A 14,165-nucleotide genomic window follows, 5' to 3' on the forward strand; every position below is an offset into this window, starting at 1 on the left:
GGTAACCGTATATATAGTAGTTCCTCTTATATACAAGGTAATATTCGATTATTTCAAGTTACAACAAGAACGTTATATACATCTTTTGTAAGTATGTTATTTGTCATGTGCACTAAAAACTACATCATACAGAAATAACCACATTATATGTATGATATAATAGCACTTATGTAGTTTTTATGCCCCACCTACGATAGTAGAGGGGCATTATGTTTTCTGGTCTGTGCGTCCGTTCGTCCGTCTGTACGTTCGTTCGTCCGTCCGTTCGTTGGCCCGTCTGTCCCGCTTCAGGTTAAAGTTTTTGGTCAAGGTAGTTTTTGATGAAGTTGCAGTCCAATCAACTTAAAACTTAGTATACATGTGCCCTATGATATGATCTTTCTAATTTTAATGCCAAATTAGAGAATTTATTCCAATTTCACGGTCCACTAAACATAGAAAATGATAGTGCGAGTGGGGCATCCGTGTACTGTGGACACATTCTTGTTTTAGTTTTTTTTTTATAATAATTACAAAACTAAGAACAAAAGATAATCAGATTCTTAGAGAATACAAACTCAGAGTTACAGTGGAATTTAATCATTGCTACTGTATAAACTTGTAGCATTTTCTGACTTGGAGATGTGATTGTTGAATATTTTGTCTGTAAATATAACATTTGTCAGAGAGGGTTCCCACTCACCTCTATTGACGTATCTAGCATTGGTTTTGCCATCAGTGGTAGCAGTATTGTATTCCTAAAGGCCTTAGATTATATATCCTCTCATTAACAATGGGTTAACTGGTTACAAAATAAAGCTTTCCTTCCAAAAAGTATTTTTAATTTTGACCACTCATGTGCAAACAGTTTTTGGGACCGTTGAAATGACAAGAACAATTGGAAAAAATGGTAAAAACTGCCAATAAGTTGATTGAAAAAGTTTATGAGTAAATTGGAAAAAAAACTCTCGCTAGTCAAAAAAAAAAAAAAAAAATCATAAAAACACAAGACGAAGAAAAGACATCTTCATTACAAAAAGAAGAAAAAATGTGAGTATAAAAAAAAATCTAAATCACTGTACATGCATATTAAAATCTACACGAACCCCAAAAAACGTCAATATGTAAGATATCTATAGGGTTTCAATGGTTGAAAAAATGAAGAATCTTTATTATTTTTGTTAAAATAAAAAAAGTGCCTAGGAATTATCCTTTCGTATATACCAGATGCCATCTTCACCAACCAAGGATAACGATACAGCCCCCTTCTCTCTACCTGATGGACCTGGTTGGTAGAAGGAGGCTGGATCGTTACCCTTGGCTAGATAAGATGACAAGATGCCTCTCTGCGTTGTTTATGGTTATCCTTTTGTTTGAAAAAAAAATATTAGATAATATTCAGATTAGATTTGGTATAGTTAAGAACATTGTTGATGAGTCATGTGTATTTAACAAATAAATTGCAATATGATCTGACGTCTAGTTTTAATTGTCAAACATTAAGTTGATGTAAACCATTTGATTTTTAGGAAGGGGGTTAGTTTGTCCTGATTTTTTTTAGTTGTAATCTCTGTCCTGCATTTTTATTTTTCACTCTATTCGGTCCTACCTTTTTATTAGTTTATCTTGACTTTATTTGCATAAATTGTCATCCTGCGCCTTTTTTATAAGTTGCTCAGCCTGCCTTAATTTATTGCCCAAAACTCATGTCCTGCTTTTTTTTTTAGACCTCCCTCCCCTATAAAATCAAATTGTAGCTCCCTACAGTATGCATGCAATTACATGTTCTTACAAAGGCGCTTGGGCCATGTGCCCCTTTATAATTAGTTCTTTCCTATTCATGCTTGTCGCTGCAAAAAAAAAAAAAAAAATAGCAAGCGCGTTAATTTATTTTTGATTGAGATAAAATGGTATAAAAACTGAAGTCACTGAAAGGAAATAGAACCCCCATTCAGACAAATCCACATACATAGCTTTTGCTTTATTTAAAGTTACTGCAACTGTTTTCTCTGGTTACCCTCAACTCTGACAGTATTGTATCAATATCATAATGACAATACAAGGATTTTCCGCCAATGAAAACAGGTAAGAATTTTACCCAAAAATCTAAAAATAACTCTTATCAAAAAATAAACTACCCGATTTCCACCCGTCTATAAATATAGATTAGTTTACGTCATTCACTCTAAATACGGAAGTATTTTTGTTGCATTGTTAGTCAGTTCAATAAACCACAAATGTCACCTGAATACTGACACAATCATTCCAGGTGTCACAAAGGATATATATATATTTCTAAACCTAATGTAAGTTTTCATTTTATTATTGGATAGTGTACGCAATATTCCAGGTAGTGTCGTTTACAAGGTTTAATCGTAGACAAACTTTATTAAACTTGATAAAATATTCCAAAGAAAGATGACTTTGATAAACATGTCCCCTAGTGACTTAATCAATACATAATGCTTCAATAGATCTGCACTAACTTCATGACTAAGTTATTGCATTTTGGTTAAAGTTTAACACAGTCCCAAATAAAAGACACTTTGGAAAGTATCATTAATAAAGGTTTAAGATAACCATCAGATGTCAACTTTTAAAAGTAAACAGGTTTTATAGACATATTTACCTGTCGTTAGCATGGTTAGTCAACTGTGGTTTTATATTGTTTGTACATTATTCATTCATTATTTATAAATAACTAAATTACCATATGATGAAAAAATTATTGTGTACACACATATTAGAGGACAGGTATTTTAACTTCGGTTCCATTGAAACATTTTAATCAGCTATTTCAACAATACAGAATTTAAGTAAATATGTAAATTCATTCATATGACTAAAAGGTTAAAAAGTCACGGGTTATCTTGAATGGAATATACTATATATAGTAAATTCATTTTATGTAACAGTACATATACAAAAAAAATTCCAAAAGGAAATTCCATGCTTCGGCCAGGTATCAAGCAAATCGATATCAATTTAATTTAATTTGGTTAATTATAATTTTAGAGAGAAGAGAACCAAGAATGCCTTCATCATTAAACAGAAGTCGCCCGCTGAGACAAACCTGTCCTATAACTAGAAAGGAAAGCGAACAGTTATTTGATCTTTTTCTTCATCTGCAATCAAATCCAACAGAAGAGGAAAAACCGACAAATGATAATTGTTTGAATAGCGTTGAAAAAGAGGACTGTAACTGTGTTGAGGACCTTCCTGAATTCAAGCGTTCTGATAGTTACAGGAAAGCTACACAAAGATTTTCGCTTGAGGATGTTGTAGAAACCATGACTTTTAAGAAAGAGGATTATGATCACAAGAAATATAAGTCTCTGCCAATTGACAGAACATCGAAGATCACTCATACTGAAAACAAATCAAAGTTGCAAGTAGGGAGAAAAAATAAACTTAATAGACAGAAATCTGGCACTGTTCCGTCGTCTGATAGTGACAATAACACAAGTCCACCTGAAAACCGAAAGAAAAAAAGTGTCGTGCAAAGGACTAAGGAAAGAATCATATTCATACTCTGGAAAGATAAGAAACATGGTGATAAAAATATATCTAAGGAATCTAAAAGGACACCGACCCCTCATCATGGTAATGATAGTGTACTGAAAGTTAACAACAATAAAGGTCAAATATCAACCACTTCAAACGATGCTGAGATTATCGAACGAAAGAAAAATAATATTAGTATCAAAGCAAGAACGTCTGAAAGTAAGTTTATTATCTTATTTTGCTTATATAACAATGTTACATACAGATTTCAATTATATAAGTACAATACGTGGAAAAGAAAGATGTGCTTTGTCCGAGGCTTTGTCAATGAAATATAAAAGTAGATATCATACATAATGTGTACTTAGGATATATTTTTTATAGCCTAAAGGTTGTAAGTACATCTAAATGCACACAAACACGTTTTCTTGAAGTACAATATATTATGTCTTTATGTATGCGAAATCAAAGCGAATGATGTAATCGTATTTCACTCCTAAAATTCAAATTCAAATTAGAAAATAATTTCATTGTATTTTGCTTTGGTTAAAAGCACATGCAGGGTTAGACTTTTTATTTATATATTCTAAGTATTTGATACCATATAACTTCCAGATTCCAAAGGATCACATTCAAACCAACAAAGTCCCACTCAGAACATGGCACCAAATTCTAAGTCGCCCGCGCGTGACAGAAGATACAAAACTCAAGTCTCACGTGAAGAAATTACTAATATGTTCGAAAAATGCCTATCGTCTGCCGAAGTTAAAGAGGAACCATACACATTTCCCGCTAAAAGGATCCACAAGAGAAAAGACTTCAGTCCAGGTAGAGATATTTCATTTGCTGATGGAATTAAAGATAAGAAATCTGGACTTAAATTAGACCTAGGTCCTTTTACTAATGGGTTTAAAGTAGAATCACATACAACAGTAATTCAGGAGGACAAAACCATAGTAAATGATGGAACAACGCGGACTTTGTTAACTGATAGAAGGACAATTGAGAGAACGTTCTCTTTGGAAGTGGATGGTTGCAATGATGATGAAGTTGATGGTCCAATGGGTTCTACTTTGAAGGAGGTAGATCGATTACAAACAGGTATATATCTGAACATGTTTTGGTATCAAGTAAAGCCTAATAAAATGAGAATTCTACTTCGTAAGTAGTCCTGCTAAATTTGTATATTATTTCAAAGCGTCTAAGAGATGTAAGGGACATAGAATTAAACATCAATCCAACACTTGCTTATATGTTTATTGACTTATCATGGCTACAATGGAGGCCAGGTAATGCTTAAAGTAATCATTATAATCTACTATCCTCTTTTGTTTGGCCATATGCAGTCTTACACTTAACATTTGTACATTTCATTCTATAACGTCTCCTTCATTTGTACAGGAGACGAATCACAAGAGCCTTTAACATCGTCAGAGCAGGAAAAAATGATAGAAGAAATAGCTAGAAGACTAAATAGAATAGCTGACGACTGTGTCCAGCGCATGGGAGCTGGAGGAACTTCACCTCTCCAAGGCGCTACTGCTGGACCTTTGTTGTCACCCGCGTCTCAAGGTATGGTTATGCTACATATAAGCCCCTCTCCGATTTAGTGTTTCCTGTCTCTCTACCTCCTTTGAATGCCTACCCTCACACTTTAAATGTGCATTTTGGGTGAAGTACCGAAAATCCATATATTTAAGGTCTAGCACCGTTTAAAGACTAGAACCGTCCCATATATAGTTTTTCTTGTAAAATTTTTAGAAGATATTTAAACTGCCTACCTTTCTTTCTTTTTTTTGGGGGGGGGGGGGGGGCGTCTTATATTATCATTTTTTTATATCACCCTTTTACTCTTTGACTTTCAACGTAGTTCTTATGACGACACTTAAAACAAATCAGTTACTAATACAAGAAAAACATTTTTAATACTTGTGGAAAATATGCAATTATGCAGTAGTACACAGTCAGCTTTTGAAAGTTGTATTCACCATCTAAAAACGCTTGTATCGTAATTTTATGTGCGTTATTTTTATAAATTAAATGTTTACATGAAATATTTGTATATTAAACTATACTATTCAACTGAAATTTAATCTAAATATTATAAAATCGATGAATCAAAAAATATTTTAGTCATGTGCATACATTGCATACATAATATGTGAGGCGTTAAAATATTTCCTTTAAAAAAATCCACATCCCAGCTGGTATTGATCTGGAAAATATTTGTGTCACAATTACATCAGCTTTTCTCTTAATTGGAAAAACCAAGGTTTTCGGAGAAGTTTGAAATACTGGGACGTCCGATTCCAATTCTGTTAATAAATTATCCCTATTTCATTATGAATGCAAAATTACCATAATGGTTTATTAAAAAAACGTAAATCAAAATTGTAGATTTTGTTGAAAATCAATTGTTAAGCAATCCTACAACCCCCCCTTTTTTTCCCCATCATTTGCAATTCATCTAGCTCTTATCCTTTTGCTTAGTATTCGAATATCTAATGAGCAGTAGATCAGTGACATATAAATCAACGAATTATGAGAGATTAACCCAGTATTTTCATTAATCTTCTGTTATATCGTGTTAGCGGTTGTACATTTAATTACGATATTTATGATAGATTAACCAAATCGATTATCAACGTATAATATTCATAGCTAAAGGTGAACAATCGACATGGTTATAAAATCTTCTCAAAGAGGAACATTTTACCTTCTATAATACCATCGTGCATTGATCTTTATTAAGTGATTACTTATTGTTTTAGGTAGGAAGCTTGCCAAAGACTTAGTGGATGAACTAAGAAAGGAAGGAGATAGATTATCCCGAGAGGTATAAATAGCTTTTAACCAAATTTGCTTACTGACCTCTGAAAATGTTATCTTTACATCCGCTATGATAAATTATTTTGTTTGAACGAGAAGATTTTACTGCAGTCTACGTTTTAATGAAACTTAAAACAAGTCATTTAAAAATGATAAAGGACTTTTGTGCATACACAATGTATGCGAAATACAAATGGTATTAGTTTTCTCAGGAAAAAAGCCAACACGAAGTACGTGTAAAATGAAGGAATAAAATGTTATAAAACACATCAGACGACGACATACAGTGGAGGTCTTGTTCAAAATAAGACAACGATATAGAGAGGATCGATTGCCACCCTTAAATTTCATTTCTCAATTGTTTTAAATAAATAAGATAGATGTCATTAAGGATATTAGTTCTGTTTATAAACTTTAAGGTAAAAGGTATATTTGACAACCATAAAAAAATGTTTTATTTCCATCCTTTTTGGCCTAGCTCCCTCTCAAGAGAATATTCCTTGCGCGGACTTGTATTTCAATCATGTCGACTTTTAAAGATACGAAGTTAAAACGCAAAATGTCCAAAAATACATGGCAACAGTTGTAAATGTATTTGTCTTTTACCACAGGGTTTATACAAATTTTTTTTTTTTTTAATTAGAATTGAAATAATTTTTTGGTTTTATCTTTGATAAAAATTCCTTCAATAGTACAACTAGAAAATTATTGCATTTCAGATGAATTTGCCTGCTAATCTTTTACCGATAGTAATGGACATGGTCAAGCAAATAACCTACGACCATTTCAAAGACTTAGTGAAGAAGGCTTTGTGCGAGACGATAGGATGGGACCAGGTTGCTTTGTATTTTTATATTTCTAAAGCAGCTATTGTGATGGCCGGGGCTGGTGGAAGTATTGCCTGTAAACTAAAGGACATGGCGGTTAGATATTTCCACGAGGAATTATCTCCATGGATATACGATAGAGGTGGATTGGTATGTTTTATACAACTTTTTATAAGCTTCCTTAACCAGAATAATGCAGTCGTTATATGCGCTGCTCTCCGATTGCTATAAATTACACTGCATAATTATATATAGGGTTATTGCATGGATCCTGGTGAAAAATGTCTCACGATTTTAAGAGTGCCAATGTATATTCTACGATGGATAATAATAGCATTATAAGCACTGGTGCAAAATGATAAAATATTTCAAGCCAATTTTTCCTTTCGTTCTGTGGGAAATGTCGTATGTTGTAATTAAAAGAATAGTTTCGACTCGCGATTAGGAGAGGAAATGTGCTTTTTTCCAGCCCCCGATTCAATGTTAAGAAAACGTACGGTAAAGTGAATAATACTTGTAGCGTGACAATTCATTTTTGGGTCCTCTTTGTGGAGGCCTTATGCGACTTCTGGCGCGGAGAGAATTAAGGTAAGGTTGTGGTCCTCGCTTTAACTATTTCAATTTCTTTGAACGATCAGAGACAGCTATTTAGATTTAAACAAAAAGTTGCACATTATAGATACACTTGTATTAAGTTGTAACTACTTACTCATCTCTGATGTTATTCCTTATACATAATGAAAATAATGTATACATTGACTTGGTCGGGTTATTGTCTTTTTGAACTATTTGATATATTCCCCATTGACATTCACAATCCTATTATTTGTATTTTAGGAAACTATGCTAGAAGAAACAGATTCGGAGGTTGACTGACAAAGGCTGTGATTAGTAAGAATTTGAACTTATCCTAAAACTGATATATCAGTGCTCTACAGTTCTGATAACGGGACAACTGCATATGTCTGCGATCTCCGTCGGTCAAAGAGTAACCTGAATAATGTGACATTGAGACATTTAACTATGATTGTTTAGTATTGAGCCCGTATTTTACTCAGAGTGATGTTGTATGGCTTTATGACAATGGAAATCCGCGGCATTTTTCTCAGCGATGGTGTATGGCATTAAAGTTATAGCAATAATTTTTCTCAGCGATGGTTTATGGCATTAAAGTTATAGCAATCATTTTTCTCAGCGATGGTTTATGGCATTAAAGTTATAGCAATCTTGTTTCTCAGCGACGCTGTATGACTTTAAGTCTATAGTTTTTATTTTATGTGCAATATTTTTGATGATCTCAGCTATTTGAGCGAGACTGTATGTTATTTGTTTGTGTATTTCACATTTATGTGTATAATTTATTTGATTTAATATATGCCTTCACTGTGATGATTTAAAATGTATAAAAGAGAAATATGTACAAATGATATTGGATTTGTTTGAATAAATCCTATAAAACACTCGGATGAATTGACTTAATGTAAACCAAGGGGAAAATTATTTTACTTCTATTATTTACCAAATGTTGATGGTTGCATTTCTCATCTCTATTTCATAAATCGAGAATTCGAAGAATATGTGAATAAATTATAAAATAATTGTTAAATTTTCATTGATTTATATTAATCACTACAAAACGCTGACCTGTATATTGGACACAGAAATTGAAACGTGATGTTGGAGCATGGTCAGGAAATAGCATGTTTTTCTCTAAAATTCACTTCCATTTTTCTAGCGTTTCTCCAAACTTGAAGGACGATTGTTTCACTACGATTCTTATCATTCCTGTCTTTCTCTGTTCGTCCTTCCAATACATATGTAGGCAAAACAAAAATGTGACAATTTTTGCCTAATTTTAATGTCAGCATATTATGAACCAGAACAGTTCGTATACGTTTCTCTGGAAATTTCGGGTCTAATTTGCCAAGCTGATTTTTTGTGACATTTACCGGTATTGGTATAATGGTCCCCGGTAAACACATTTCATTGATTGGTGGTAGTTGGCTGAGTAAAATTAAATGGCAGACTTTTCATATAGATATAAAAAGATGTTGTATGAGTGCCAATGAGACAACTCTCTATCCAAGTCATAGTTTGTAAAAGTAAACCCTTACAGGCCAAAGTATACATGTTCAGGGCAACGTAGCTTTATATGCATTCCATTGATAAAGGAGGCATGTGATAGATGTTTATGAGACAGCAACCAAACGATACAAACACTCAAGGTTAACATACGGTTTTAGAAAAAAAAGACGTGTCAAATAAGTTTTTAACTCACCTTGCCTTGTAGGGCCATTTGAATTATTGCAAGATTACAAAACTCAAACCAACGGGCAAATATGGATCAAACTTGCATAGCCGCAACCGTCTTTAAGGTGTCCAAATAAAATGTCGATTATGTCCGTCGCGTAAAGCACATTATAAGTCACCTTAGAGTATACTAGTGACTTTTAGTTGTTCAAATGCTTGTATTTTTACAATGGTGAATAGTTGTCTCGATCATTTGCAATTACTTGTACAACAATTGAAGCTAGTTAAGGTGATGCTGTTGATTTTCTATACTGTAGCTCAAAAAACCAAGTAAAGTAGATTCAATATCGTTGCATATCTAAGTTTTACCATGAAATCTATTCGAAATCGGTATAGTATTTGTATGAGGTCAGTAAGTATTCAAAATTGCCAGACCATAAGAAAAAAGAGCCATTTTACAGCCGATTGCATTGGGTGTGTAGATAAAGGTAATATATTTGTTTAGCTTGATTGCAAGCTGAACCATGAAGTCATTATTAGGTTAGGTAAACTACCCTCCTTTAAGAGTAAGAGTAGATTAGTCCGACAGATAACCAATTTATACTTCGAAAGGAGCCGGGGAAGTATATATAAAAAAGAGGATGTGGTATGATTGCCAATGAGACAACTCTCCACAAGAGACAAAAATGACTCAGAAATTAACATCTATAGGTCACCGTACGGCCTTCAACAATGAGCAACGCCCATACCGAATAGTCAGCTATAAAAGGCCCCGAAATGACAATGTAAAACAATTCAAACGAGAAAACTAACGACCTTATTTATTTTAAAAAATGAACGAGAAACAAATATGTAGCACATAAACAAACGACAACCACTGAATTACAGGCTCCTGACTTGGGACAGGCACATACATAAATAATGTGGCGGGGTTAAACATGTTAGCGGGATCCCAACCCTCCCCCTTACCTGGGACAGTGGTATAACAGTACAACATAAGAACGAACTATAAAAATCAGTTGAAAAAGGCTTAACTCATCAGATGAACAAACATACAAGTGGACGTGGCCGGGTACTTGTACATCCCAACAACAAAAAAACATACCTAATAATGACTTCAGCTAGCAAGCAAACTAACCAAAGATATTACCTCTACCTACACACTTAATGCAACCGGCTGTAACTGAATTAGAAGGTACCCCATGCTTGTAACACTTGCCATTAAAAGATGTGAGAACTTTTCCTACTTTTTACATATAATTTTTCAATGTTTCAGTTATAGTCACGACGTTATAATAGGAGGTAGGATGGGAAATACCGTCTAAAACTAATGTATGTGAGAAACATACTATCTTAAACCAACATGAATCAATTTTAATCCGAATGTCATAGCTTTAATTCCACCATCCTTTCTTGTACATTCATTGAATAAATACTAAAAAAATCCCTAATTTGTCAACATAGATTACGAAAAAATTCCCTAATATGTCAACATAGAATACCTTAGCCGTATTTGGCACAACTTTTTTGGAATTTTGGATCCTCAATGCTCTTCAACTTCGTGCTTGTTTGGGTTTATAAATATTTCGATATGAGCGTCACTGATGAGTCTTATGTAGACGAAACGCGCGTCTGGCGTACTAAAGTATAATCCTGGTACCTTTGATATCATAACTATTGCGATTTGGGCTATTATGAGTCGATGATGCTTTGCCGATCGGTTTATAAATAATCCATAATTTCAATTGTTTGAATCTGTATTTTTGATTGTAATATATATACGGTGAATCAAATTAGTAGATTATAAGACTTTTCGAAAATGACCCTGGTGTGAAATACATTCAGTAGACATTGGCAAGTCTTTTTAAACTTTCGCGTATTTGACCATATAATGAGGGTCTGGGTAGTGTTAAGAAATAGAAAATAATGAACAAGTAGAACAGAAAAACGGACGAATAAAAATAATATAGAAAAAAAAAAGAATAAAGGAAAACAGACCAATAGATATAGAATAGAGGATATTGGGCAAAATAGATAAAATAAAAAGAAAAATGGCATTAAAATTAAAGAATTCAGAATGGAAGACCCCAATCCAGATTGTCTTCAATACTATGCGGTTTAGTGGATACAGTTAAATTCCCATCTATTAATTACAGCAACCTGGAGGCTCTAAACAGAGGATCATTGGTCACATGATCAACTTATTTAATGGTAATTTTCAATCGAATGAAACTTGAGATTATATGATGTAACCATGCAGATGCGTGTGATGAAATTTAATAACAATTCAATAACAGCTTGGTTTTATTTTCTGGTTTGCGGTTAGAAGTATTGAACAATGAGTACTAATATCACCTTTCGTCAGTAGTCATGCGTATGTTTGTAAACAATATATAAATCAATAGAGCAGAAATTAATAATTGATCATATAAATACTTTTATGATGAGCTGGAATTATCGTGGATAATGAACTTTAAAAGTGCATGCCGGGTATCATTTGCGTCCACTTTGTAGATTAACGTTTGCATATAAAAGTGCGTATGACAAATCAAAAGAAATTCCTGTTGATAAAATGTACTTAGTCCACAATACAACAAGATCAGTACATGTAATAATGTGAGCAACATTTAAAGTACTGCAAACAACGATTAATCAACATATGCTTACTGTTTAACACAATTGTTCATCCTTACACTTCAGTTAACAGAGGCGGATTTAGGAGGGGGCAGGGGGCCCGGGCCCCCCCTTTTTGGGAAAAAATTTGGTTGCTTATATAGGGAATCACTGAAGCGTGACTGGAGCGGGCCCCCTCTTAGGTCAGTCAGTGGGCCCCCACTTATGAAAATTTCTGGATCCGCCACTGGTTAATACGATGTCTCGCATAGAGAAAGTCCATTGCTACATGTATCTACGAGCCAAAATACTCATTTAATTAGATGTCCGTTGTTTGTTCGAAGCAAAGCAAACTTTGGGTAAATATCCAACATCTCCTCAGTTTCCAGTTCATAGTCTAAATTTTGGTTTTTGAGTATACCTTTATATAAAACAACAATTGCCGTCTCTCAACTGTAATTAATGAGCCATGGACAAAATAAGTTTGAAAAAAAAACCTGCTGAGTCCAACGATTTCAATATAATAGGACTTGGCCAGACGACATCACCTCCTTTTAATCGGAAAACATATATTTTGCTCATAAAAGTTTGTGCCCCCTGGTTTTCTCTCTCGGACTCTAAATAAAGCATTAAATTTATACAAGATGCACTAAAAAAAGGTATAACGCTGTATGTTATGCATAATTCGAAGCAAATCCTTCCCTTTATCATTAATAACGCATCTTCTTCTTTAAGTGTGTACCAAATATAAGTATTATCGATATCTTCATTATAAAAGAAAGATGTACAACATATGATACATAGAAAAGACAAAATATATAATAAAGTAACCACATAACATAACATACTTCATGTAAAAAAATCATATGATATAACAAAGGGTAAGTATAAACATGATATAGTAAAGCAGTAATCATAACCTAATAAAAAAGTTACATTTTATTATGAATTTACTACATCGCATAATACAGAAACCACATATCATAACAATGAAACCACATGTTATAACAATGAAACCACATATTATAACAATGAAACCACATGTTATAACAATGAAACCATAAAATGTAATAGAAACCATATAATTTAAAAAATGAAGCCACATAGTGTAAAAAAAGAGTACATGTTATAATGAAGTAAGTACAAAATATGATAAAGAAACCACAATAGATTACAATGAAACCACATAATGAAATAAGGAAAGTACATGTCATAATGGAGTAATATTGGACTACACAGCAGTAATATAAAATACTTCATTACCTTAAGCTTTCACGGCTCGTTGGTTATTTACACGATATAGAAGTTATATTTGCAATAAAACATGTAAATAGAGAATGACAAATGTTCTATGGAATTTCTCATATGTTTAGTTAAAAACATCAATTCCAAATATAGTATGAATTTCGGATTGTAAAAACAGAGAATCTAAGGTCAATATGTTCAATGAAGTTAGCAATTTTGATCCAAAAATGCAGATAACTAATGTAAAACTGCATTTATAAGAGAATAAATTAGAAAATTATAACTTATAACTCATAATATTTTTTTACAAGTGTTGATTAATTTTGCTTGATTTTTCAATGTTTTAAAATTAAAATTATAAGGGGAGGTAACTCTGAAATAGTGCATTTTCTGAAGGAATCTACATGAAATATTGCTATTTTGTATTTTTGACAGAATTATATTTCCTTGCGACTTCGATCAAGCTTTGGCTGTCAGTCTTACATCACGCAAAATGTTAGAAAACTGGAAAAAGGTACTGAATAATTAATACCAGTACATATCAAGCAGCAATAAATGTGGACCTTAGAAAAGCGTTTGACCTTCTATCACATAATCTTCTTCTTCACCTTCAAAGTATGGTCTAAGGGAGCTCAAGTCAATAGATATGAACAATTCACCAAAGTTTCATGCAAATTGGTTTAAGCGTATTTGAGTTATTGACCTACATGTGAACGACCGACGGACCGGGACGGACGGACGGGCGGATGGTACGTAGGACGGACGGACAACGCCGTTACGGTATACCATAATAGTATACGTCCCGTGCACGGGCGTATGAAAACCTATCATATATAATGAAACAGTGTTTAAACATAAGACAAATTACCAAATGATCTTTGTCTTTACTTTGAAAAATAATATGGTCTATAAGTACTT

General features: G+C 33.2%; 1 protein-coding gene across 8 annotated transcripts; it reads left to right on the forward strand.

Annotated features, from left to right (window-relative positions):
- The first annotated feature begins 39 nt into the window (after positions 1-39).
- On the forward strand, positions 40-8,602 carry LOC139490759 (serine-aspartate repeat-containing protein E-like). 8 transcript variants are annotated; one of them, XR_011656395.1, is made up of 8 exons: positions 2,148-2,285; positions 2,995-3,702; positions 4,099-4,584; positions 4,885-5,055; positions 6,255-6,319; positions 7,032-7,289; positions 7,977-8,253; positions 8,292-8,602. XR_011656395.1 is itself a non-coding variant. In XM_071277739.1 (7 exons), exons 2-7 carry the CDS (start codon positions 3,012-3,014, stop codon positions 8,013-8,015), a joined length of 1,710 nt encoding a protein of 569 aa, XP_071133840.1. In that variant the 5' UTR covers positions 40-87; positions 2,995-3,011; the 3' UTR covers positions 8,016-8,602. The 8 variants fall into 8 exon arrangements, 5 of the variants coding, with proteins under 5 accessions (XP_071133840.1, XP_071133835.1, XP_071133836.1 ...); XR_011656397.1 differs by having other exon boundaries at positions 2,277-2,329; XR_011656396.1 differs by lacking the exon at positions 2,148-2,285 and adding an exon at positions 2,720-2,795.
- Positions 8,603-14,165: the final 5,563 nt, after the last annotated feature.

The sequence above is a fragment of the Mytilus edulis genome, chromosome 10, assembly GCF_963676685.1.
Source record: "Mytilus edulis chromosome 10, xbMytEdul2.2, whole genome shotgun sequence".
In the NCBI taxonomy this organism is placed as follows: Eukaryota; Metazoa; Mollusca; class Bivalvia; order Mytilida; family Mytilidae; genus Mytilus; species Mytilus edulis.

Bases quoted from the DNA above. Each gene is read 5' to 3' on its own strand.
- LOC139490759 (XM_071277739.1), top strand. From the start codon at position 3,012: ATGCCTTCATCATTAAACAGAAGTCGCCCGCTGAGACAAACCTGTCCT. The intron at 5,056-6,254 runs GTATGGTTATGC...TTATTGTTTTAG, and splicing joins GTTGTCACCCGCGTCTCAAG to GTAGGAAGCTTGCCAAAGAC. The intron at 6,320-7,031 runs GTATAAATAGCT...ATTGCATTTCAG, and splicing joins GAGATAGATTATCCCGAGAG to ATGAATTTGCCTGCTAATCT.